Source organism: Eschrichtius robustus, chromosome 1, assembly GCF_028021215.1.
Source record: "Eschrichtius robustus isolate mEscRob2 chromosome 1, mEscRob2.pri, whole genome shotgun sequence".
Lineage (NCBI taxonomy): Eukaryota > Metazoa > Chordata > Mammalia > Artiodactyla > Eschrichtiidae > Eschrichtius > Eschrichtius robustus.
The window spans coordinates 5,000,107-5,027,322 of record NC_090824.1 but is presented as its reverse complement, the minus strand read 5'-3'; the positions used below and the strand labels follow the sequence as shown (position 1 = coordinate 5,027,322).

Sequence of the window (27,216 nt, the reverse complement as noted above, 5' to 3'; positions counted from 1 at the left end):
GTGGCGGCGGCGGCGGCGGCGAGATCTGGGCTCGGGGTGAGGAGTTGGTATTTGTGTGGAAGGAGGCGGAGGCGCAGGAGGAAGGGGAAAGCGGAGCGCCGGCCCGGAGGGCGGGAGGAGGCGCGGCCAAAGCGGGCGGCCGAGGCGCGGCGGGGCGCCGGGGCGAGCAGCGGCCGAGCGAGCGCGGGGCGCACCGAGGCGAGGAGGCGGGGAAGCCCGCCGCCGCCGCCGCCGCGCCCGCCCCTTCCCCCCGCCGCCCGCCCCCTCTCCCCCCGCCCGCCCGCCGCCTTCCTCCCTCTGCCTTCCTTCCCCACGGCCGGCTGCCTCCTCGCCCGCCTGCCCGCAGCCCCGGAGCTGAGGCCGCCGCGGCCGTGGCGGCCGAGCCCTCAGTCATGGCCTCGGGCGACACCCTCTACATCGCCACGGACGGCTCGGAGATGCCGGCCGAGATCGTGGAGCTGCACGAGATCGAGGTGGAGACCATCCCGGTGGAGACCATCGAGACCACGGTGGTGGGCGAGGAGGAGGAGGAGGACGACGACGACGAGGACGGTGGCGGCGGCGACCACGGCGGCGGGGGCGGCCATGGGCACGCGGGCGGCCACCACCACCACCACCACCACCATCACCACCCGCCCATGATCGCGCTGCAGCCGCTCGTCACCGACGACCCGACCCAGGTGCACCACCACCAGGAGGTGATCCTGGTGCAGACACGCGAGGAGGTGGTGGGCGGCGACGACTCGGACGGGCTGCGCGCCGAGGACGGCTTCGAGGACCAGATCCTCATCCCTGTGCCCGCGCCGGCCGGCGGCGACGACGATTACATTGAGCAGACGCTGGTCACCGTGGCGGCGGCGGGCAAGAGCGGCGGCGGTGGCTCGTCGTCGTCGGGCGGCGGCCGCGTCAAGAAGGGCGGCGGCAAGAAGAGCGGCAAGAAGGGCTACCTCGGCGGCGGGGCCGGGGCGGCGGGCGGCGCGGACGCGGGCAACAAGAAGTGGGAGCAGAAGCAGGTGCAGATCAAGACCCTGGAGGGCGAGTTCTCGGTCACCATGTGGTCCTCAGGTGAGCGCCGGCGCGCGCCGGCCCCCGGGATGTTTTTGTTTTGAAGGGAAGCCATGTTTTATGTGTGTGATGGGCGCCGCCATCTTCTTCGCGGGGCAAGTATGGCGGCCCCAAAAGATGGCGGGCCGCGGCGGGGGCGGCGGGCGGCGGCGCGGCGAAGATGGCGGCGGAGGCGCGGCGCCGCCCGCTAGGCCGCAATGGCGTAGTTTCCTCGGGCGGGGCGCGGAGGGGCGGGGCGTGCTCGGCCAACAGTCGGCCCGGGGCCCGTTGTCCGCGGAACCCGGCCGGCCGGCCGCGAGGTCGTCTCCCCGCGAGGCCCGGGGGCGCGGGAGGGCGTTGGCGGGGCTGCGCGGCCTGGACCTCGCGCCCGGGCCGCCGTCTTTCCCCGGCCTTCCTCTGGGGGGCGTCGCTGCCCGGGCTCCGCCCCCGCCCCTTCCCGGAGCCTCAACTGGTCCCGGGAGGCGCCTTCCGAGGGGGGCGGGGGCGCCCGCCCGGCCCTCCTTTCGCCCGCCCCGCGCGCAGGCCGGATCCTGCCCGCGGCCGCGCTCCCCGCGCTCGCCTCGCCTCGCCTCGCCTCGCCTCGCCTCGGCGGGGCGGGACTTGGGCGGCACGTCGAGCTCGCGTGTGTGCGGGCTCGGCGTCGGCGGGGCCTGTCACCGCGCTGCGGCGAGGGCCTCGCCTCTGCTCCCCCCGCGGCGCCTAGTGAGAGGGGTTGCGGGTTTTTGCAGATTGCTCTCAGTCCTGGGCGTTTGGGGGAGTTTTCTTTCTTTTCTTAAGTATTTGGCTTTTTGCAGGAAGGCTGGTTAGTTACACAGCTAGGAACGTTCGCCACTAAATTGATCAAATCAAGTAAAGTTGCCAGATGCTTTTTACTTGATAGAAAACTCCTTATTTTTCCCGTGAAAAGAAGGATTCTGGAAAGGGTCTTTCTACTGTTTTAGTACTGCTTTGAACGAGGGCCAGAAAAAATATCTGGGGCAGAAGAGCCTTAGCTGCATATGTAAATCTTTTTGTTTTTACTTCGTAACTGGTGTTTTCAAGTCGTTATCCTGTCATCTTATCCACAGGCTATCTTGTTAAATTGTTGGAATAGTAAATAGACTGAGAATAATCCTGCGCTAACTAGTTAACCTAGTACCTGTGATAATTAGATTTAAGTGGTAGAATACTTTACGCCATAGTTATTCCAGCGCTGTCTAATAAATTCTCACAACTGGATGGGGCCTCAAAATGTGGTGAACGTTGAGTATTGAAGCGTTGTTAACATTCTCAGGAACGAATGAAATAGGCGAAAAGTCTGGACTGAGAAGCTGGTCTGGTTGTATTGTATCGACCGAAAGCCCCAGGCGGAGGTAACTAAAGCTGGATGGATCTGTGACTCAGGACTGAGCGAAGGAGCGGAGGTTCTGTCAAAATGTAATAGCAAGTGCTAACAGCGCTGCTGTTCTGGATTTCGGAGGGCCTGGTAGAACTGCCAGTACTTTGAGTTTAGCAGGGGCTGTAGGTTTCAATGAAACATATATTTGAGTACTTAAAAGGTTATCAAAAGATCCCTTCTGTATGCATTCTGGTAGCGCAGAGTGATTGCACAGTGATCGTGTTGGAACTAAAAGCCATGTTTTCCCATTATTAATCGGAATGGAATAAGGGAGGGGTGTTGGTTATTGATGAGTTTGCTGAATTCGGGATATCGTTTGAAATTAGATACTTGGGTAAAGATACATTAACCACATAAAGCTATATTTACTTTTTCTCACGGTATGGTCATGTTGGCTTTATAGTAATTAAGAAAACCAGGGTATTTTATATATTCTGCATTTGAGCTTACCAAATTGTTAACCCACTTCTCCATACTCAGAAAACTCGGTGATGTAGGCTTTACTTGAAGTGGTACATATCAGGTTAGCTTAAAAGTCATTATTTTCTCTCTGCAAGTGGTTGATACAGGGTTGTACAGTTTAGGGGTATTTTAATGTCCATTTCTTTAAAGAGTTACTTGTCTGGCATGTATGGTTGGTATCTTTTGAATGGAACAGCAGAAAGGGAATCTAGTAGTTCTGTAGTAGAGTAGTTACAGATCTGAAAGAATTCCTAGAGATCTGCTCTTTTTCTTTTCTTTTTATTGACATCATTCCCACGTGCACAGTTGGGTTGTTTTTACTGTATTCAGCAGTTGGTGCAATCATCACCACTATCTAATGCCAGAACATTTTTATCATCCCAGAAAGAAACCCCATAACTGTTATTCCCCACCCCCACCCCCCCAAGCCCTTGGCAACCACGAATCTTACTTTTTCCCTGGATTTGCCTGTTGTGGACATTTTGTTTGCATGGAATCATATAATATGTTGCCTTTTGTGTCTGGCTTAGTCTGTTTTCAAGATTTCATCCAAGTTGTAGAACGTGCTTCTTTCCTTTTTACGGCTGAGTAATACGCCATTGTAGAGACAAAACAGCAGGAGCTGCTTATTTTTGCAGATGAGAAAAGTAAGGTCTAGTTAAGGCTGAATATGTTTTAATATTTAATCACGGTTTAACTGTGTTTTGAATAGTTTTAATCCTTTGCTTTAAGGCCCATGTTTGTTTTTTTCCCTGGCATGTAATTAATGAACATTTCATTGTTGCCAGATATAGGGCATAGTATTATGTATTTTTTTTTTCCCTAGATGTTCATCACTATAATTTGGGAGCGACATCCTCATTTGTAGAACTTATTAAAAACTAAACCACTTAACTAAATCACTGGGTCGAGTAGGAAAGCTAACAATAAGAGCTGAGTATTTAAAACATTTAGTTTTGAGAGAAACCTAAGAAGGCTTTCAAATCTTGAGGTTTCAGGTAGTTAGAATTTGTGACCTTCACTCGAGGCTGTTGGTATTTTAACTATCTTCGGTTAGACCAAATATAGAAGTGCTTTGTGCTAGATCGAGTAAAACATCTCAGAGCAGAAAACCATTGACATTAGAATCAGCAAATTGAAAGAAAGTCAAAAAGTATTAAATTTTTTCTCACTTTTATATATTCAGAAAGTTCAGGTTTGCCAAAAATTACTAATCCTAACCATTCCATTCGCTATTTTGCCTTTTTTACCATGCTCTTTATCACTAAGGAGAGATGCCATAAATGTAAATTCCCATGGAGCCAAGCTCAAGAAACCCTCCAAAGTAATCATGTCAACCCCATGACCTGCAAAGGGCAGCCTAAGTCATAGAGCCCAATGCCTAACCTGGTAGCTCTGGCAGCCTGGCTTACTGATAAGCCTCGGTGCTGTCAGGTTGCGTCTCCCGATTATTAACCCTCCCTCCCCACCACCTCCAGTCAACAGCTGTCTCCCCCAGCAGGAAAAGAAAAATCCGTGTCAGAAGAGGCCACGGCTCCTGACCTCCCTACAACTAGCATTTTAGGCTTTTGGAAGAGAATGAATAATAATTTTTTAAAGTATGCCAGACTCCTGGGTTGATATTTACAAAAAGCCTTTCTATTTGTTTTGATGCCTGCTTTAGTAAGATCAGTTTTATTTATTTAAAAAATTATTTTGGCTGCGTTGGGTCTTCATTGCTGCGCGCGGGCTTTCTCTAGTTGCAGTGAGCGCGGGCTTCTCATCGCGGTGGCTTTTCTTGTTGCGGAGCACGGGCTCTAGACGCTCGGGCTTCAGTAGTTGTGGTACGCGGGCTCAGTAGTTGTGGCGCACGGGCCTAGTTGCTCCGCGGCATGTGGGATCTTCCCTGACCAGGGATTGAACCTGTGTCCCCTGCATTGGCAGGCGGATTCTAAACCACTGCGCCACCAGGGAAGTCTGATCAGTTTGTTTTAAGGCTGGGAAATTCAGGGCCCACAACAGGTTATTAGCAAAAACAATTATCAAGAACGAACATTTCCTAAGATCTACGTTCTTTTGTCATCTCATGACCTTCTCTTTCTAGGTGACCAATTTATAAACTGCTCTCACTACTTCCCATGGGAAGAGTGAACAAAAGTGAAAACTTTTTACAGTTTTTAAATCTGAACATTTACCAGTGAGTTGTGTCCTATCGTATTATTGGATAAACACACAAACGTTGTATTTTCAAAATGTGGCATCAGAAACACTACCTGGATGTTGAAGAAAACATTCATGTCATTACTGTTAGCAGACTCTTAGGAAGATGTGGGCAGCTCTTGGAAGTTAGTTGACTCTGTTGTGTAAGGTTGTGCCTTCCTATTTATGGTGGACTTCACAGGTCAGGAGAGGAGCCATTGCCTAGTCCTAGGTGTCTTGTGTTAGTAGGTCCCATTCTGTTTAGCTTTGTGATTAATTATCAGTAACAGCAAGCCCAGTGGTTTCTGGGAATCTTATTAGTAGCAGCATCAAATTTCCCTTTAGAGGGCACTGACCAGAGATCTGACCTTGGCATATCTTAACTTCTGACCTTGGGATCTTTGTAAAATGACTTGTTGGAGTAGGGGGACCCCAAAAGGCATTTTTCATTTCCTTTACAGCAAAGAAATTCTACTCCTTTCTGAATTCTTATGTGACAAAAGGAAGCAGTACACTCAATTTCTTAAAGAAAACCACCCAATTTTAACATGATCTGGTGAGATAATAGGAACTCTCTTGAGTAAAATTCATAGTAACTATTCAGTTACTTTAGTCTTACAGTGTGGTTTCAGATATGAATAAACATTAAGCTAATGTAAATGGTTGTGATGGGCTCTTTTCTTTCTTGTGTAAGTTATTCCCCTCAAATATAAGAGCTGAGGGGCAGGGAAAGAGGCACTGTTGTGCTAGGGGCTGTTCTGTGGTGTCCGGACCCTGTCTCCTCTCCTAGGAGAGCCGTAAACTTCAGGTAGAATTTCTAGCGTCTCAGAGTATCACACTCTTAAAAACACTCCGAAGTGTCTTTCTCCTTTTCCAGTTCTCAGCTCTGCTCCCTTCTTTCCCCTTTTTGTCTTCTAGATTTTAAGCACCCCAAAAAAATAGAAGCTGCTGCCATGACTCCGAATTGAGAGTTGGTTTTTAATTTTTAATTTTGTTGATAACTCACTTGTAATTTGTAGTAATACATATGGTTATTATACTAACTACGTTTTTATAGATTCTTGACAAGGACTGAATACAGACTGCTGGATTTTACTTCTGGGGATCTGACTGGATCACACACACACTATTCCTTTCTGAATTAGAGTCTAAGGCTTAAATTATGTGAATTCACTCCCTTGCCTAAAAATCCCTCAAGCACAACAGTGTGGATATACTTGATAACCACTGAACTGTAAATTTAAAAATGGTTATTAGAATGGTACATTTTATGTTTTATATCTCCACACACACATCACCATCATCATCATCCCAGAGACATACTATTGCATTCAGTAAAATCCAAACTTCTCGTAACCTGCCAGGCCACACATGATTTGGCCCCTGCTTTCCTTCCTGACTTCCTTCCTTGTCCCTATGCTCCCATTATGCTCCAACCTTCCCAGCCTTCTTTCAGTTTCTTGAACTTGTTGCTTTGCACTTACTCTTACCTCTGCTTCCAGTGCTCTGACCCCAGATGTTCACCTTCTTAGTGCCATCTGTTTTTCAAGTCTCAGCTCTCAGAGGCCTACCCTTTCATCCTTTCAAATTAGCACCCCCCTCGCCATCATTCTCTCTCAACCCTGTTTTATTTTCTTTGTAGCACCGCCTGAAATTGTCTTGCTTTTATCTTTTAACTTGCTGCTTGTCTACTTCCTCTAGAGTGTAAGTCCTGGGCTGTAATCCTGCAGCCTTAACGGTGGTACAAGGCACATAGAAGATTCTCAGTAAATAACTGAGTGAATGAGTACATGGAATTGTGCTATAAGGCAGATCCTAGCCTAGAGTCCAAAATACCACTCTTACCTATTACTACTTTCAGAAAAGGAGTAGTAAGTGTGAGGAGAGGGTAGAGAAGCATTCCTTTTTTAGAAAAAGCATGGACTTTAGTCAGTTCTAGATTCAAATCCTGGATCTACCACTTACTGTGCCTCTTTAGATACACTACTTGGCATTTCTCCCCCGCCCCGGCCACGCCATGCAGCATGTGGGATCTTATTTCCCCACCAGAGGTCGAACCCGCACCCCCTGCAGTGGAAGCGCGGAGTCTTAACCACTGGACCACCAGGGAAGTCCCACTACTTGGCATTTCTGAGGCTTGATTTCTTCAACCAAAAACTTGAGGTTAATACCATAAAGGTTTTGTTTGAATTGAGGAATGTGACAGTTGCTGGCATGAAACAGGTACTCAGTAAATGATAGTATCCCTGCCTAAGGTCTCTGCTAGTGGGGAAAAGTGGAAACAGCCTATGTCTGATTTTTTGTTGCTTAGCAATGAATCTCAAGTATTAGCTCTCCCCCATTTCGGTGAAGGTTTGGTTTGATGGCGGTGGTGAGTAGATAATGTCATTTTGGTCAAAAGTTACCTAGAATGGTCAGACCAAAGTTAATGGCCTAAGATGGAAGGTGTGGAGAAACAAAATCTAGCCAACCCACAAATAAATAAATAAATAGGGAAGTAGGTAAAGAAATATGTAAATTGGTGAAAATCAGGATCACAGGAAAAAAGGAAGCATTAGGGTCAACCCTAATGAGCTTCCTGGCAATCAAGATAAATAAGGAAACTATACTACTGTTAGCTGATTCTAAGATAGAAAAACTTCTAAGGGAATCAAACTTTTCTTAGGACTGAATTGTAAAATAAACTGTTTTCTATATGAAGGGGCCCACTGAGTGATAGCAATGCACAGATTCCAGCTAGTATAGTGTCAGATTTCATGTGGTGTCTTGGAGCAGCCAAAAGACTTACATGTAACCTAATTGAAGGTGATTCTTTACTTGCTTACTATAGTTTTTAAAAGTTTAACATTCTTTAAAAACCATAAGCATAGGACCTACTCTTCCCCTTAGGCCCAGGAGGGAGGGCAAAGTGGAATAAAGGTTTTTTGTTTGTTTGTTTTTTGGAATAAAGTTGTTTTTGCACACCTCTTTTCCAGACACCATGGTTCCCATTTAATGTGTTACCTTGTTTCAGCCTTATATATGATAGGTGGTCTACCCTTTAATAAATAAGGAAACCAAAGAAGGCTCAGTGATAGCAATGAGAGGCCTCTTGAAGGAAAGAGATCTTGATCTGGGCTTTGGAAAGCCCAGATGGGGGATGAGAGGTGGGCAAGAAGGGAAGGAGCGTTGTGTTTGTTCACATACCTTTTATCAGACATTGAATAACATTGCAAGCAAACCAGTTTGGTGGGAGCATGGAGGGCATGTGAAGCTCCACTTTTGAACCTGTTTTCTAGGCCTGTAGAGTGCTCCCAGCCTTTACATTTAGTTCCTTAGTCATTTTTTTTTGACTGTAAATGGTTTGAGTCTCTTTGCTTTGCCTCTCAAACGACTGAGAGTGGCTATAGCTTTGGTAACTTAGAAACTGAATAGCTAAGAGACAGGAACTTATTTATGTACCTTTTAACCTTTTGAATAGGTCCATGTACAGAAAAAAGAATGTTTTTAAAATGTGAATGAATAGATTGCCCTGCGGAAACAATTCAAAGTGTGCCACCCCATTCCTGGATGATATTGGCTAGAGTTTGTTTTTCCAACACCTTCCATCTTAGGCCTGGTTGTTGTAGGTCATTTGCCTCTAGCCGTAGTGTTAGTGAGCATGGGAATCATCTAATCCACACTTTTGACTAGAAGTTTTCTCAATATTACATTTTTCCTACCACCCTACTTCTTTGAATCAATGACTTGTTTTCTCAGCTTTTTCCAAACAGGAATTCTGAGATTTCGTTTTCATTTGCTCTGCCCAGTTGCGTTGTATAATCACAATTATAAGTTTAAGTCACGTTGATTATAGAAACCGATTTTTTTGTTTGTTTTGGAGTATAGTTGATTTACTATGTTATGTTAGTTTCAGGTCTATAGAAACTGATTTTGGTGACACTTCTAATGTGGATTAACCCTGTCCCCTTGAAACAATGAGATAATTAACTAAGTCCTACCCTCAAGGAAAACTCCAGAGGAGAATATACAAAACAGATTTTAAAGCAAATTTAGATACTTTGTTTCATGAACATGCTTTACTTTGATGTGTATTTGTTTGTTTGTTTGTTTTTAATTTATTTTATTTTATTTATTTTTGGCTGCGTCGGGTCTTCGTTGCTGCCCGCGGGCTTTCTCTAGTTGCGGTGAGCGGGGGGCTACTCTTTGTTGCCATGCGCGGGCTTCTCATTGCCATGGCTTCTTTTGTTGTGGAGCATGGGCTCTAGGCGCTCGGGCTTCAGTAGTTGTGGCTCGAGGGCTCTAGAGCGCAGGCTCAGTAGTTGTGGCGCACGAGCTTAGTTGCTCCGTGGCATGTGGGATCTTCCCAGACCAGGGCTTGAACCCGTGTCCCCTGCATTGGCAGGCGGATTCTTAACCACTGCGCCACCAGGGAAGTCCCTTGATGTGTATTTGATAATTACTCCATTGCCAGTCACTAGAACTCAGTAACACATATAAGAAAATTGATAATCAGAGCTGATCAGTTAACACCTTCATCCTCCTCTATACAGCGAATCTATTTCAGTAGTAATTCTGAAATGGAAGGAATATAATAATGGCCACTGCAGGCAGTGAAAATCTGTATTTGAATACATATTATAATAGTAAAACATTTTAAAATAAAATTGTACAAAAAGAAAAAATGAATTAATACTTCTCACTTACATTTTTTGAACAAAGAGGGAAGCTTATGTACATATGGTCTGTAAATGCAGTATTTGTCTTTTAGTGCATCATAAATTTCTATTTGGCAAAAACTTCTGAAGATTTTCTTTGCAAAAATCAGATAAAATGGCCAAATTATAAATAGTGACATAATTTGATCTGTTGCTTTAATATGTGTCCAGTTCTTGGTGGAAATGAGGCAGACATCTTTGATTTCTTCTGGCAATAGATCCTAGCATCTTTTGTCATTTCTCTAGTAGTCTTCTTTGAAATGTGATTTTTTCCCCCTATATAAATAGTTTATTTTCTTAAATTTTGCTGTTGAATAGTTAACAACCCTCTGTTTTACAGTTTCTGTGCACTGGTCTTCAAGGAGTTCTCCAAATTAACTTCCATGAAATACAGTGTTTGTTAAGGAATAAGTAAGAAATGTGATGATAATATGAAGTTTTAAGTATATATTATGAAAGCGTACAGTAACCACAGCAATTATTTAGAACTTAGACCAACAAAAGTTTTTTTTGTTTTGTTTTGTTTTTAAGGAAAGAATATCATTGACATTGTTTTTGAAGTGCAAGTATATAGTGATAATCAAAAGCAGACTGACGTTTAATCAGTTTAATTACGGTTTTTAAAACGATGTACAGATCATGCACTTATTGTGTGTACTTCAGGACAGATTGCTTTCACTGTGTGCCACTTTCACTTGGTGTGTCACTGATTAAGATTCTCATTAGACAAAGGTGGTTTTCTCTCTCCATCTGAACATATCTCTTCAGTCTCCTTTGCAAAGTCCTCCTCATTCTCTCAATATTGGAATTACACAGCTTTTGGTTCTGAGCCTGTTCTCTTTCTATATTTTTTTTATAGATAAGATATATTTCTGCAGCTTTAAATGCAGTTTGTATACCAGTGATTCCCATTATATTTCTCTCCAACCTAATTTCTTCTTATCGCCAGTACGTAGCTATTTTTTAACCTCCTTGAGGTCTGTCCACTAGGTGTCGCACAGTTAGCTGGTGGAACCAAACCAAAGTGGGATTCCAGATCCTCTCCTGCAGGTTGTCTCTTCCCCCATTTTCCATCTTAGCTAATGACACCACTGTCCTCCACGAAACACAAACAAGAAACTGAGATGGCATACTTGACATCCCTCTTCCACGCCCCCACCGGTCTGATTCATCACCCAGCCATGTTCATTCCTCCTCCACAATAAAACTTGAATCTAACCTGTTTTGTTTTGTTTTTTTAAAAAATAAATTTATTTATTTTATTTATTTATTTTTGGCTGCGTTGGGTATTCATTGCTGCACGCGGGCTTTCTCTAGTTACAGCGAGCGGGGGCTACTCTTCAGTGCGGTGCGCGGGCTTCTCATTGCGGTGGCTTCTCTTGTCGCGGAGCACGGGCTCTAGGCGCACGGGCTTCTGTAGTTGTGGCACGTGGGCTTATTTGCTCCGTGGCATGTGGGATCTTCCCGGACCAGGGCTTGAACCCTTGTCCCCTGCATTGGCAGGCGGGTTCTTAACCACTGTGCCACCAGGGAAGTCCCATGTATTCTAATTCTTAATCATTTGATTGTTTTCTGGGTACTTTATATTCTTTTTTTATATATGTATAAATTTATTTATTTATATGTTTATTTTTGGCTGTGTTGGGTCTTCGTTTCTGTGCGAGGGCTTTCTCTCGTTGCAGCGAGCGGGGGCCACTCTTCATCGCGGTGCGCGGGCCTCTCACTGTCGCGGTCTCTCCTGTTGCGGAGCACAGGCTCCAGACGCACAGGCTCAGTAGTTGTGGCTCACGGGCCTAGTTGCTCCGCGGCATGTGGGATCTTCCCAGACCAGGGCTCGAACCCGTGTCCCCTGCATTGGCAGGCGGATTCCTAACCACTGCGCCACCAGGGAAGGCCGGTACTTTATATTCTTGAATGTTGGAACTAAGAACTGATCCTCAAGAAGTATTTCCTCATTAGACTTCAGTTTGTGTCACCCCAAAATTCATATGTTGAAGCCCTAATCCCTGATGCAATGGTATTTGGAGGGTGGGGCCTTTGGAAAGTTATTAGGTTATAAAGCCCTCATGGATGGGGTTAGTGCTCTTATAGTAAGAGACAGAAATTATGTAATGTGATGAGAAATGGTGTGTATGTAAGGATACAACAAGAAGACATCTGATGTCTGGGAACCAGGAAGAAGGGATTCAACGGGCTGGCACCTTGATCTCCCGAACTGTAAGGAATCCATTTCTGTTTAGGCCACCCAGTCTAGAGTATTTTTGCTATAGCAGCCGGAACCGACTGAGACAGCTTCCCTCACCAGAATGTAAGTCCCATGAGGGCAGAGACCTGGTTTTGTTTCTGCTGCCTAGAACAGTGCCAGGCTCACAGGAGGCCCTCAGTATTACGTGTTGAACTAATACAAGGAATGGTTGAGCCTGTGATTCCTTTATGCCAAGAGTTCAGCTTTCTTTCTGCCCCAGCGCACTTGAGACATCATCCTTATCAGTGGCTTGCTCAGAGCAGCAGTGATTCTCAACCTTGCCCTCATTCTTGTATTTATTAGAAAGATACAAACAAGAATGTGTCTTCACTGTGAGAAGAAAAATCGTTTCAGTGAAGAAAAATAGCCCCCCTACCCACCAGTTTATTTCGATACCACTAGAAAGTTGATGTGGTAGTAGTTGTGCCTAGGCTGGAGCGATCAGAGGGTAAAGGAATTATCACAGCCCTGAGAAAAGAAATGAGAGAACCTGGTCACAGTGCGGAGTCCCAGCTTTGTAACTTGTGATCGATAACCACATTTCCTGTTCTTTTTTAGTAATGCATCCAGCTGGGTTTTCTTTGGCTTCTTCATATGTAAATGGGTAACCTGGGTTATATTATCAGGTTCTTTCTAGTTCCAAACAAGAGGCCGCTGAGCCTAACTGTAAAGCGTGCAGGTCTTAGAGTTCACCCCTGTTACTCACTAACTGGTTAACCCTGAGCAAGTTACTTAACCTCTCTGTGCCTCTGCTTTCTCTTCTGTAAAATGAACTTGCTAATTTGCCCACTTCATAGGGTAATATGTGCAGTGATTAAAATAGTGCCTTCCCAGAAACATTCAATAACATGTCAGCTGCTATTATATTCTGTGGTTCCTTGTAATGACCTATAATGTTCCCTAAAGTGAAGAGCGGTGGGAAAGGAGAAGCATTTAAAGTTTAAAACTGTTGTAGTCTGTGCTTTGCATTGTGAAGCAATTTGATGGAGAAGCAGAAATTTTCAGTTAGCATTGAGAGTTTTGAAGCATTCTATTTTCTGCTTTAGTCACCAAAGTAGTAGAAGACTGGTTTTGGTCTCTGGGCGCTTCACTCTAGTTTGAGAGACAAGGCCAACAGAAGTTCAAAACAGCATGATTTAGAGTTCATCAATGTTATTATTCAGAAATAATCCAGGAATTCAAAGGTAAGAATCTGAGGTTGGAGCGATGAAATCAGCCAGCCCTTAGAGAATTTGAGCTAGACTCCAGAGGGTAGGCTGGGTTTGGAGAGAGGTGATGAGAAAGAGGAAAGGGAGAAACTCCTTATTCTTACTGAATATTTCCTGCCAAGCACTTCTGAATTAACCTGTGTGAAAAACAGGCTGGTTGGAATATAGAGGGCATGTGCAAAGTAGAAATAAAATACTAGATATGGTAAAATGAGACCAGACAGCATAGGACCCAGAATGGTCAATAGGATTTGGTGTCTAGAATATAGGGGACTCATTGTGGGGGTCAGTATTCCTTTTTTTTCTTTTTTCTTTTTTCTTTTTTTTTTAACCTGTTGGATTTGTGATGGTATTAGAACATTTAAGTAGAGCTCTCCTACATTCTTTGAATACATTTTTAATTAATTTTATTTATTTTTCTTTATTTCTTTGGCTGCGTCGGGTCTCAGTTGTGGCACACGGGGTCTTTGTTGAGGCATGTGGGATCTTCTGCCGCCGCGCGGGGGCTTCTCTCTAGTTGTGGCGTGCGGATTTTCTCTCTCTAGTTGTGGCACACGGGCTCTCTCATTGAGGCACACAAGGTCAGTAGTTGAGAGGTCCGTGGGCTCAGTTGCCCCGAGGCATGTGGGATCTTAGTTCCCCAACCAGGGATTGAACCCATGTCCCCTGCATTGGAAAGTGGATTCTTTACCACTGGACCACCAGGGAAGTCCCTGAACCCATATTTATTGAGGACCAACCTACATGCTGACTCAGAGCAAGGCTCTAGGGATACATGGGGATGAAAACGGACAAATATCCCTGTCCTCGTGGAGTTTACAGTCTAGTGGGAGTGGGTGACAGAAATCACACAGCTATGAGTACACATTGTAGTCAATAAAAATTGCACAGGTAAAGGCCATGAGGTTAGAGTGGATGGGCCATGGTACATTGGAGGAACTTAAAAGGCCAATATAGCTGGAGCTAAGAGTGAGGGGAGAAGAGTGAAGAATGAGGAGGCTGGAGCGGTAGGCAAGAGGCTAGCTAAGAGTTGAAGGCTAGAAAATCAGACCTGAGTCAGCGTTGCAGAGTTGGTGGTTAACAGGAAGTGTGTGTGGCGGACAGAAAGCAGAACTCTGAGAAGTGGTAGGAGGAGAAGCAAGGAAGCCGAAGATAAGCTGCCGGTTAGAGAAGTGGGCGTAGAACCCGGAAAAGTGGGTGCTGAGGACAGTAATGGCCAACGCTTCCCACTAGGCAAAGAAGGAACACTGAGGGAAAGGTTGTTGACTTTGGCATTGAGGATTTTGGTGACCTTCAAGCAGAAACAGGGTTTTAAGAGATTGAGGAGAAAGACTGGGTGGGTAAGAGGTAACGGCTGTAAATCCCCCGTTTAAGAAGCTGCTAAGGAAAGCTTTTTTTTTTTTAAAGACATTCACGTTCTTTTATTTATTTATTTATTTATTTATTTATGACCGTGTTGAGTCTTCGTTTCTGTGCGAGGGCTTTCTCTAGTTGCGGCGAGCGGGGACCACTCTTCATCGCGGTGCACAGGCCTCTCACCGTCGCGGCCTCTCTGTTGCGGAGCACAGGCTCCAGACGCGCAGGCTCAGTAGTTGTGGCTCACGGGCCCAGTTGCTCCGTGGCATGTGGGATCTTCCCAGACCAGGGCTCGAACCCGTGTCCCCTGCATTGGCAGGCGGATTCTCAACCACTGCGCCACCAGGGAAGCCCGAAAGCGTTTTTTATAGTTTTAAAAATGTGTTTGCTTACATATACTTCTTTACTCAGCTAAGACGATCCATCTTATGATGTTTTTCAGATGAAAAAAAAGATATTGACCATGAGACGGTGGTTGAAGAACAGATCATTGGAGAGAACTCACCTCCCGATTATTCAGAGTATATGACAGGAAAGAAACTTCCTCCTGGAGGAATACCTGGCATTGATCTCTCAGATCCCAAACAACTAGCAGAATTTGCTAGGTAAGTTATAAGAACTTTTCCTTTCTTTTAGTTAAAGAAAGTACTTGAGTGTTGCCAGCTGTGTTTTTTGGTGCCTAAGTTACAATAGTGGTTTGTATTCTTGCTCTAGGGAAGCTTCTGAAAACAAAAGCAGTTGGTTTTTATTTTCAGTAGTAACTATGCTATGTATGTAAGTGGCAACATTTTAGATTTGAATAAGATGAAGCAAATACCTACTCTTTCATTCTGTAATTGATGTTGCTGTGAATAAATAAAATTGCACATAATTTGTTTGGAAATGGATCTTTACACTGCCTCCTGGCCTCTTTGTATACATTTTAAATTTGCGTGTATTGTCCTGGTCTGAAGCTGCTGGAGGCCTGGGTCTGTACTGGATTTGTACAGCTGACCGCTGGAAAGGACTTCATCAGTTCCGATTTCAGCATGTCATCAGTTAGGCTCCCGGTGTTTTGTTGATTTAAGCTGGCATGACAGGAAGAGATCAAATATTTAGGGCCAGGACCCTGTGCCTGACTATCCAAGGTGAGGAGCAGGAAGGAAGGTCTGAACCCAATGGTTGTTTATTTGTTTTGCCTGAAACCAGCCAGATTCCTATAGAAACCTTGGCCCCTTTTTACATTATTTTCTAGTATAGTTTGGCAGTTTTTATAAGGACGTGAGAAAACCCACACAGATGTAAAATTTTAAATAAAATGAAATGAACTAATAAAATCTAGAGTAGGAAGTATACTCCTTTTCCCTACTTGAGGTTGAATGGAACCTGGAACAGCCCAGGAAATGGAGGCAAAGACAGAATCAGTAAGAAAGAAATCTTTGTGCTCTCCTGTCCTGTCTGACAGAGTGGAGCACCTTTCCCACCCACCCCCACCCCCCACCCCGTCTCTTGAGAGCAGAGTAGGGAAGAGCTGGAGACCCTGGGGTGTCCTGGTTTCTCCCAGCCCGCCAAAAACAAGCTGGGCAGCCTCTGGCCATTTGGAACCTCAGTTTCTCCACATGTCATGTGGGTATAAGAAAACCATTGTGCTTCGATAAAAGGATCTGTACCCTTTTCTCCTTTCCAGTGAAACTGTAGTTATAGGGAATATAAACATTAATTTATTTCTGATTTATCATGGCTTTAAAAAACTGAAGGCCCTATCCTTTTGTTAATGACACCGTGTTCCAGCTTTTATTGCTGTTTGTATTTTAAATACAGATATGTGAATTAAATATTAACTGCCCTGCTCCCCTCCCCACCAAAAGTACAAATAAAAATGGAATCTGTAGGATACATAGTTAGCAGTGAGGTCAAGAGTTTTTGGACAGATTGAGCCAAATATACCTGTGTTTAATGTCATGTGTTCCTAAAGTTAGTCACATCTTCCTTATGGTACTCAGATGTATTGGGGTATGGGCTGCTATTCCAGGGATAGAGAGATGGAACACGGGAATCAAGGAGAGCTTTGTGGAGGGGGCAGCGTTTGATTTGGGCCTTGAAGAACATGGAGTTCTGACGGTGGATGGGGTTTTCATGGTGGGGCCTCCATGCCAGAACAACATGAACACAGAATACATACTCACTATCCAGTATATATTCAGAAAACAGAAGTAGTCAAGTTTGGCTGTGAATTAGGGTGCTTACAAGGAAATGACTGGGTTTAGGTAAACGTAAACCAGATCATTAGAGCCTGTGAATACTGGGCCAAGATACGGGCTCTTTAGTATGTAGTAGACAGCTGGTGAAGGTTTTTTTGAGCAGTAGAGAAGGGGTTGTATGATCAGAGATTTAATTTGAGAGAATTACTTTTCAGCTGTATCCAGGCTGGATGGGTGCAGGGACACCCAGGAAGTGGGAGAAACCAGTTGAACAAGAGCTCATGAAGGCCTGAGCCAGAATTGTGGCGGGTGGCGGTCCGACTATGTAAATGTGAGTAAATGTGACAGAGATGACAGGAGACAGTGGAAGACAAGAGACAGGTTGGCTGTATGTCTACAGGGAGGGGCAAATGCACATTAGTTTTTTTTAAATGCACATTAAAAGCTTTGCTCCATAGGTGACAGGGAAATTGGGAGAGGGTGCTGGTTTGGGGTTCAGAGTATGCAGTGTTTGGTTTTAGATGCTGAAGAGACATCCGTGCTGGACTTGAGGTGGATTCAGGAAGTAAGTTAGGGCCAGAGCCATCTGATGGGGAGTGGCTTAGAGCATGAGAGTGTTCTGTAAATAAGCTCTTGGCGGGGGCAGTAGGAGGTTTTGGAGAGAAAAGAGTAAAGTCTTGGGAAGGCCCTTGTATTCAGAACCAGTGACAGAGCCAAAGGATCATTCAGACAGGTAGAAGACTGAAGAAAGTAAGTACAGGGGACTTCCCCTGGCAGTGTAGTGGTTAAGACTCCGTGCTTGCACCGCAGGGGGCACGGGTTCCACTGCACCTCCCTGGTTAGGGAGCTAATAAGATCCCACATGCCGTGGGGTGCGGCTAAAAAGGAAAAGAAGAGAAAAGAAAAAGGTAAGTACAGCATTCCAAGAGCCAGTAGAGTTTTCAGAAGGGCCAAGAGAGGGAAGAATAAGTATTTCTCTAAATAATATATTGTGAAGTAATTCTGGTGGAGGAGCAGAGGGCTGAGGCAAGGTTTTGCCGAGAGGTGTGGGGCCCATGGGTAGTGGGCAGTAGAAGTGATGAGGTGTTGGTGGCCCTTAGCGTTGTTCCCCTTGCTGGAGAATTGGGTCAGCAATCTTAAAGCTTGCCCCCAGTTCTCTGAACAGAAACTCCAGGATGTTTCAGCTCTAAACTCAGGCACAGGTTGCTAAAAGCTTCCGGAGAGAAAAGATAGGTCTACAAAAGGATGATAATTAAACCTGAATGAGAATTTTCTTCAACAGCAATAGATAGTTAGAAGACAAAGGAGCAATGTTCTGAGATTTCTGAGGAAAATTATTGTAAACATAGAATTCTTGATCCAGCAAAGCTATCAGTCCAACACAAGGGCAAAACAATGGCAATTTTAGACACCTAAGGATTCATTTTATGTTGCATGCCTCCTTTCTGAAGAGGTTACTTGAGGGTGTGCTCCAGTACAATGAGGATGAACATCAAAGGGAAGACTTCCTAGAGAATACAGTGAACAGAAAATCAAGAAGACTGCTGTGCAACAGGCTGGAAAACTTGTTCAGTTTAGAATAGGAAGTCAGTGGGTTGTAAGAATTTCTTCAAGAAAAGTCCATTTCATTCAGTAGTGGATAGAATGAGCAAGAAGCTAGAAGATCTTGGTGGTATGGGAAAGAGCCTTCTAAAGAAGAGAAGATAGTCAGAAACTCCGTGACAAGGGTGGCAGGGTTAAGAAAACCATGGCCTAAAAATGGGGCATAATTTTGACAATATTTAAAGAGAGAACACTCATTTGACTTGACTCTAGGAAAATTCTCTCCTTGGTAACTGAAGCTCTACTGTATTGGACTTGGAGAGCATGAAATATGATCCTAGCACACAGTCAAATTCTTTAGTAAGCATTACTTATGTAATTACCTGAATATAGTGTGTGTTTATTTTCTTTTATAATCAGCCTGTTAAAGATTTCATTTTGTATACAGAATAGAATGTAATCTTGCTCCCCTTGACAACATGTACAAAGTAAAGGTACAGGATTTGGGCAGTTGTGAGGTTGGGCTCATTCTCGTCCCCATTTTCCATAGTATCTCTTGAAAAGATGATGTAAAACCAAATAAATCTCTCTAATTGGGCAGTGGTGGTGAGAAATAGTTGAGCCCGGAATGCCCTATTCTGTTAGGGCTTCACATTCTGACAATGTAACAGCTGTGAATAGGACTTTCCAGAGACCCCAGAATGGTGACTGGGTCTCAAAGCTGTTGACAAAGAAGCACCAAGTTTCAAACTGTTGGGGGCCATATCTTATCTTCTTGGCTTATAATAATGCACAGAACTTGTTCTCCTGGCCTCCTCTTTTCATCCACCCCCACCCTGTGACTCAGTTCTCGGCTTAAGGTGGCATGTTAGTTGCTTTCCCCTCCCCTCCATATACTGGGGTGGTAGGATTCTGGACTGGACTTGGAACTGACCAAAGAATGTTCAGGTTCCTGCTGTACTGAGCCTAGACCGCTTAGTAAATCACTTAGTGTGTGTGAACAAGTATAAGAAATGATGACTTATTTGAAAGTCACGGTATTGCGGAGGTGGGACTATGGTGATTTTGTTCTTTCTTGAAATGTCTTTTTAGTAAATACTTCAAAAATTGGTCAGTGGGTGGGACCTGGAGAATTCTGTTCCCTGATTAAATTGTGTGCATTTTTCATTAACTAAACTTAGCCCTTTGGAAAACTTCTGTGCAGGAAGATGAGAATAACAAGTGGTTAGGTCAGTCCCAAGTTGGTGGTGGTTTGTTGTGGTTCACTACCCACCCTGAGACTTTTTCACTGGTTTGATATAAAGATGAAGTGTGATGGTGGAGCTGAAATGCCGTAAAACCCCTCAATACCATGTGAACGTACACTAAGAGAGAACCCGTTGAACAAACTTGGGCTCGTTTGTCTTAGGCGACACAAAGAAGGGAGGTGAACAGTGCTTGCAGATGGTAGCGCTGTTACACAGGGCCTTCTGTCCCGTCAGCACAGCTGGTTCCAGTCTGGAGTCAGCTAAGCTGCTTATTTTCATTCAAGAATCACTTCTTCAGAAATGTTTCATCTTGGCTTCTGGGACATTTACAGATTTAACTTAGTCAGAACTTCTGGTTTACATAATGCCCTGCTGAAAATTGTCCAGGAAATTCCTGCAGTTTGTGGTACTGGTGTCCAGCCTTTACAATGTATGCAGAATGGCAGAGTGTAAAATCAGCAGTCACGTCATAGGGCACATAGTCTCTATTTTTAACTGAACAGGAAACTTTTGTTGCCTACCTGGCTCCTCCATATAATTTCTAATACGTGGAGGGGGCCTTTCCGCTTTACCTGTGCTGTTCTTTCTCAGTCTCTCAGTCCTTTAGTTGACAGTGGTGGTTTGGAGCCACCAGTACCTTCTGGGTTGTTAAATACAACTGGCATTTTTTTAAGGAATGAACTCAGTTTTGCCTAGGTGCATTTAGCACAGGTTGGCGGTAATAATAGCCGTCATTTCTCAAGAGCTTAAGGCACATCATCTCTTAATTTTCACAGCTCTAAATAGGTAGCATTAATACCTTTTTACAGAATAAGAAACTGAGGCTGAGAAGTTAAGTGATTTGCTCAAGGTCGTGCAGCTGGTTGAAGCCAGCACCCAGTCACACATCCCACTCCGCCTCGTTCATGATGCTAATGCTCTTGTCACCATCTCCAGGTCCAGGAGCTTTGTACGTTTCTCAGTCAGTGAGAAACATATCTTGGTTACTTGTGACTGACTAGTTTGGGTGGGTCAAGAAGGTATTCTAAGTAGTAGGATATAATTTTAGTCTTTTTAAAAAATTACTCTCTTTTTTAGGATTTCAAATATATATATATTTTTTATTTTGTAGGTTTATGTACCAATTGTTGCCACAAAGATTTTTAGTCTTTACTCACAAAACAGAACACTTTCAATCTAGGCACGCTTGTTTGGAAAATGACCTTTTTAGTGTTTGCATTCGAATATAATGTAAAAGGTACCTGCATATACTGCCTCACTTGCCACTCTGAAGTGAAGAAGAGTGATTTGCTCAGGCGCTTAAGAGTGGCTGCAATTAAATACCTCCACTTCCTCCTTGAGTCCAAGGGTGTTTGCCCAGATGCGTTTTAAACTCTCATTCTAAAATTAATTATATTGCTAAATATTAGCACACATTTTAAAAACGACATTTTAAGAAGAAATACCACTTAATAACATTCAAAAAATAAATCAAGAGTTGGGTGAATGGCACATAGGACTGTTCTCTTTACTTTTGTGTATATGTGAAATTTTCCATGATAAAAAAAATTTAAGTTCCTAGGAATGAATTTAAGAAAATTTGTGAGGTCTGGGGACCCTCGTAGGTAACTGGGCCACACCTATCCTACGGGCATAGGCATTTCACTGCCATTGTCCCCATGTTCGAGCCCTAAGGCGGGTGGAAAAGGGGAAAGGTTGTCAGTATGACGTATTTGTCAACCCAGTGAATGTGTTTTTAAAGTCAGAGTTTTTTGTTTTTGAGATAATTTGCATACAGTAAAATTCACCCTCTTTTAGGTTAGTACCATTCTATGAATTTGGACAAAGACAATCATGTAGTTATCTTCACAGCCAAGACAGCATTTGAGTGGAATCATCAAAGAGTAAACATCTTAATTGGGAAGATTGAAGCTTGGTTCTTAATATACAGTTCTTATTATTAACATTTGATTGGAGTAGAACCCTGTCGTATGAATCACTATTATTTTTCAGACTCTGTTATTATAACCTCCAGGTGGCGCAGTGGCACCAAATTTTTGTTGTACCTGGTTTTGTGAACTCAGACCCAAACTGTATTTAAGGTAACATAGGCTAGTTCAGAGCCCTGTACACAGCAGGCACTTAGAAAATGTTTGCTAACTGATGTGGTAATCTTCCAAGTACAAGAAAGAACAAGTATCTACCGGGTTGGACTGGGGAGGATACCAGACTGAAAACGTTCTCTTAGAATTCCAAGTAGGAAATTTGTACTGTCTTGAACAAACTCCTTAGAGATAAGTTATAGCTACCAGATGAATTGTTTCACCTCTGCTCATCCAGGGTGTGGAAAGTTTAAGGAGGTGATTTCATGAGTTCAGGTTTTATAAAGTAAGGAGCATCAGGGAATCCTTTTCTCAGACCAAGAGTGAAGGAGGATGATACTCTTAGGGCCTTGGCTCCCTTAAAGATGACAGCAGCGATCTTTCACAGTAAAAGAGTGGTGGTGAATTAGCCTACTCTCAGGGAGCATCGGCTTAGTTGTGTATTAAATATGCGTCCTCATACAGGAGAGTGAGATGGCAAAACTAGGGACAAGGACATCGGTTTCAGAGATTTTAAATCTTTTTTTCTAGTTTTTCTAGGAACTCTTAATTTCTCACCCTCTACCACGCACAGATCTTTAGGTAGTTTTGGAGAGAAAGTTTTGCCAAAAGACCAAAGGTTGGTTCAGTGAAAATAGCAGGTAGGTAAGTTACCAAATAAGCAAGCTCTGGGTAGTAACTCCACAAGCAGGGCTCTCCCTGACCGCCCAAGTGGTCGAAACTATAATCTCCCTCCCATCACCACCAACACCAAAACTAATAGTATGATAAAAATTAAACAGTGTGAAAAGGTTTGGGGGTGTTCCCGCCAGTCCCTAGGGGCTCCTCCCGAGAGTAACCAACGCTCACAGTTTGCTGTGTTTCCTTGAGCTATTATACGTGTATGTATATAAATAATTCTCTTTGTAAAAGGACTTTTCTGTACCCTTTTTAAAAAATAGTCTATTTTAGAGATCATTTCTGCCAGTATAAGACGGACAACCCCCCCTTTTTTAAGCAGTTGTATAGGATGTATAGTTTTAAGACCCTCCCATATCTTCTTTTTCTAAAGCACCCTTATTATCACAGCAGCTGCTTTTGGATACCTCACTTTGCTTACCTCACTTTGTTCCCACTAGGAGTTTCATCTGTGATTTTGGGGCTGTTGGTCTTTTTTATTTTTTAAAGAGTTTGGGAAAAAGAGCAGATACTTAAGTCACACAGCTCACAGTGCCATCCTAAGCTGCACCAGCTTATTAGCTGCGAGGCCGTGGGCAGCCACTCGGTCGTGCTTGTGCTTGAGCATACGTACCTGTAGGTGGAAGAGTGCTCCTTCACAGTCGCAGGTCCTCGGAGAATGTGAGTTTTCTCATCCCTCCCCCTTCACGGAAGCATGTCGTAATCTTAGTTTTTGCACCCATAGGGAAAGCATTTTAGGGACTATACGATTTACGCCAGATGAGTCTACCCATCCCTACAAATCTCTCTCTCTTTTTTTCCCCCCGTTTGGTAAGAATGAAGCCAAGAAAAATTAAAGAAGACGATGCTCCAAGAACGATAGCTTGCCCTCATAAAGTAAGTAACGCGGGGGGAAGGTGTTCATTACCGCGAAGGAAGGTTCAGAGAGCTTACAGGAAACCGCACGTTTTATTTCCATCTTCATAATTGAGATTCAGTGAGGAGCTATAATCTGGCTTCTGAACTCAAGAGACTGTATTTTGTGATGTAAGCTTTGTTGTTCCATAAAGGCCACGTAAATTCAAATACCATTAAATGGGGTTACTGTAGGGTGCCAGTGTTTTTATTATCACTGTGGTCTACTGACTATACTCTGTTAGGGTTTTATTCTTTTTGGATTGTTAACAAGTCAATCTTAAGGCATTGGGTTGTGTCTCACCCATGGACTTCTATGGGACTGTGGGCTCCTTATGGAAATTTGGAAATCATTTGGGATGTTGCTGAAGTGACCCTAATAAGACTTCATCATTTCCTTCACAATTTTAATTTACCCTGTTAACTGTGTGTTCCTAGGGAGTACTTAATTGCTTTCAAATGTGGCGATTTATTAGTCTTTAATGATAGCCTAAAAAGTACTTTGAGATATTGATTGGGTCTGTTTTAAACTTAATTGGAGGTGAAAATAAAGTATCAAGTAGGTGGTACAGAAAAACAGGAGGGGAGAGATTTTGAATGGAATAAAAAATTTAAAAAAACAACAACAACAGTTGGAGAAGGATAAATTTACTTTCGTGGTCTCACCTCTGATGACTGTGCACCCACAAATTCTTTCTGTCTCTTTTTTTAATGTTCTTGCTGTGGAAATTTTGATAATGTAAAAGCATTTCCGTTGAGGCCAAATACTAATAAGCATTTGAAAACAGTTAGGCCTTAAGTGCTCATCTTCTCTCTAGCTTCTCTCCGTACTTCTTTTCCAATAAGATTTTTTTTTTTTCCAATTCCATTTTCTGAATGGAAACTCAGCCTAGGGGTCAAGGTGAAAAAACTGTGGCGCCCCGTCCCCTTCCCCCCCCCCCCGCCCCCCTTGCCTGTGAAGCTGTGCAGTGTTGACTCGTGCTGTCCTTCTGTCCTGCTGTCTGATCATTTCCCCATTCACTCCATTATTGGGCAACAACTGCAGAAGAAATGGTGCAGGACATGCTTCTCCCGAGCACTGCCTACCCATCTGCCTCCCCTCCCCACCCCCCCCCCACCCCCCCCCCCGCTCTGGTATCAGTTTACCTGCTTCTTATCCTAGTGTCTCACAAAATAAATTTCTTCTGTAGTTGCCATTCCTTGGAGACCCTCTTGCTTCTTTCTCTGTCAAGAAGGGGAAAGAGGCAAAGAGAGAAGAGGGAACAGTAGGCGATGGAGAATGACAGCCCATTCTTGCAGCACAGAATACGGGGCCCACCAAAGGTAGTGGTGGACGGCCGTCATCTTAACTCCGTTTCTCTCAGGGCTTCTGTTACTTCATCTGGGGGCGTAGCCGGCAGCCAGGGTGTCGGGTTCTACTCCCAGCCTGGCTCCTACTAGTAGCGTGACCTTGGGCAAGTCTACTTAAAGACATCTCTAAGCCTCAGTTTCCTCACTGTAAAACAGAAGTTTGCATTACATGTTAAGGCCTTTTTCAGCTGTTTTTTTGTTTTTGGGGTTTTTTTTGTTGTAAATAATTCAATATTTCTACTGTAACATGAAGTAAAATGTATGTGGGGAGGTTGGGAGGGTCGTTTTATTGTGTCAGTGAAGGCTGTTAAGCGGTAGAATCGTTTGTAACAGTTTGCAGTGTGAACCACTAAGCTTCTCTCTCTGTTCGAAGGGCTGCACAAAGATGTTCAGGGATAACTCTGCCATGAGGAAACATCTGCACACCCACGGCCCCAGAGTCCACGTCTGTGCAGAGTGTGGCAAAGCTTTTGTTGAGAGCTCAAAACTAAAACGACACCAACTGGTTCATACTGGAGAGAAGCCCTTTCAGGTAGAGCCAGCCCCTCCTCCCTCCGCTGTCCCCGCAGGTGTAGGCAGGGCGGCAGCCGTGCTGGAGAGACGCCGCCCAGAGAGGCCACAGTGGGGTCCTGGTGACTCACTTGGGGGGCTGCCCCAGCTCTCGACTCCGCCGCGTGTGATCTGTCTGGTACCAGAGACGGGATGTGTCGAGGTGTTTCTGGAGTGTACTTGACGTCAGGAGAAACACGGGATTGCTCGAGAGCAAGCCTAAAACAGAAGTTCTCATGCGTTCACTGTGGGATTAAAGCAGTTTACTTGCTGTACTTAACTTATTTTTTATAGTATATTGAACTAATTGACAGGGAACTTCTAAAATTTTTGCTGTAGGAGAGTAACTGTGAAAATAGTATTTTGCCTTGTTTTTAGAAGCCCATGAACAAGTGAACGAATTAGCAGGGCAGCTGGTAAATCTAACATGGTTCTTTTTGATACTTGACACCATAAACCTTCCTAACCGTTTGTCTCTTATTATTTGAAATATTTACACAAATGTTAGGACCCTAACATGAGATTTAGGAAGATTCTTGCTGTTTTGCTGAATGTTTCTCTTACTTTGTGTTTAAAAAATTCATGAGGGCTACGCATGGGTCCTAGGAGTTGTCGGCGCAGAGTTACAGCTCCCTGCCCCCTAATTTAGACTGTATCTCAAAAGCTTCCCCCCAGGGCAGGGAGGGGCAAGGAGGGGCAGGGAGGAGCCGAGTGAGGTAGAAGAGGTAGGCTGCTCTCCCCCCAGCAGTGCGCTGCCCCCTCCCGGGCCTGGTTGGAGTCTGAGCGGGTTGTCTCTGGTCTCTCCTCGACAGTGCACGTTCGAAGGCTGCGGGAAACGCTTTTCACTGGACTTCAATTTGCGCACACATGTGCGAATCCATACCGGAGACAGGCCCTATGTGTGCCCCTTCGACGGTTGTAATAAGAAGTTTGCTCAGTCGACTAACCTGAAATCTCACATCTTAACACATGCTAAGGCCAAAAACAACCAGTGAGAAGAAGAGAGAGAAGACCCTTCTCAGCCTCGGGAAGCATCTTCCAGGAGTGTGATTGGGAATAAATATGCCTCTCCTTTGTATATTGTTTCTAGAAAAGAATTTTAAAAATGAATCCTACATACCCAAGGGACATGTTTTGATAAAGTAGTAAAAATTAAAAAAAAAAAACTTTAATAAGATGACATTGCTAAGATGCTCTATCTTGCTCTGTAATCTCGTTTCAAAAACACGGTGTTTTTGTAAAGTGTGGTCCCAACAGGAGGACAATTCATGAACTTCGCATCAAAAGACAATTCTTTATACAACAGTGCTAAAAATGGGACTTCTTTTCACACTCTTATAAATATGAAGCTCACCTGTTGCTTACAATTTTTTTAATTTTGTATTTTCCAAGTGTGCATATTGTACACTTTTTGGGGATATGCTTAGTAATGCTATGTGTGATTTTTCTGGAGGTTGATAACTTTGCTTGCAGTAGATTTTCTTTAAAAGAATGGGCAGTTACATGCATACTTCAAAAGTATTTTCCTGTAAAAAAAAAAAGTTATATAGGTTTTGTTTGCTATCTTAATTTTGGTTGTATTCTTTGATGTTAACACATTTTGTATAATTGTATCGTATAGCTGTATTGAATCATGTAGTATCAAAATATTAGATGTGATTTAATAGTGTTAATCAATTTAAACCCATTTTAGTCACTTTTTTTTTCCGAAAAATACTGCCAGATGCTGATGTTCAGTGTAATTTCTTTGCCTGTTCAGTTACAGAAAGTGGTGCTCAGTCGTAGAATGTATTGTACCTTTTAACACCTGATGTGTACATCCCGTGTAACAGAAAGGGCAACAATAAAATAGCAATCCTACAGAAAGAATATGGCAGAAAAAGATCTGTAAGCACAGTCTTATTTCCTTTTGTTGTCCAGAATAATTATAATTCTTGAGCCTCCCAGAAATTGGAAGTTAAATAAAGCAACTCAAGTTTCCTTTATTTTGCACTCAATTACAGTGACTTGTGATTAAAGCGATGCATGGATATTTTAATACTTCCCATGTGTACTGAATTCTGAAAGAGAGAGTAGGTTAACAGGCATCCCGAGTTAAGGAACTAC

At 43.9% G+C, this 27,216-nt stretch overlaps 1 protein-coding gene across 1 annotated transcript; it reads left to right on the top strand.

Moving 5' to 3' along the window:
• YY1 (YY1 transcription factor) lies at positions 1 to 27,095 on the top strand. Its single transcript, XM_068540632.1, has 5 exons — positions 1 to 1,065; positions 15,032 to 15,194; positions 23,133 to 23,193; positions 24,935 to 25,093; positions 25,923 to 27,095. Exons 1-5 carry the CDS (start codon positions 393 to 395, stop codon positions 26,103 to 26,105), a joined length of 1,239 nt encoding a protein of 412 aa, XP_068396733.1. The 5' UTR covers positions 1 to 392; the 3' UTR covers positions 26,106 to 27,095.
• Positions 27,096 to 27,216: the final 121 nt, after the last annotated feature.

Coding starts and splice junctions, on each gene's coding strand:
- YY1 (XM_068540632.1), top strand. CDS start 393: ATGGCCTCGGGCGACACCCTCTACATCGCCACGGACGGCTCGGAGATG. Junction 23,194..24,934: donor CGATAGCTTGCCCTCATAAA/GTAAGTAACGCG, acceptor CTCTGTTCGAAG/GGCTGCACAAAGATGTTCAG. Junction 25,094..25,922: donor CTGGAGAGAAGCCCTTTCAG/GTAGAGCCAGCC, acceptor TCTCCTCGACAG/TGCACGTTCGAAGGCTGCGG.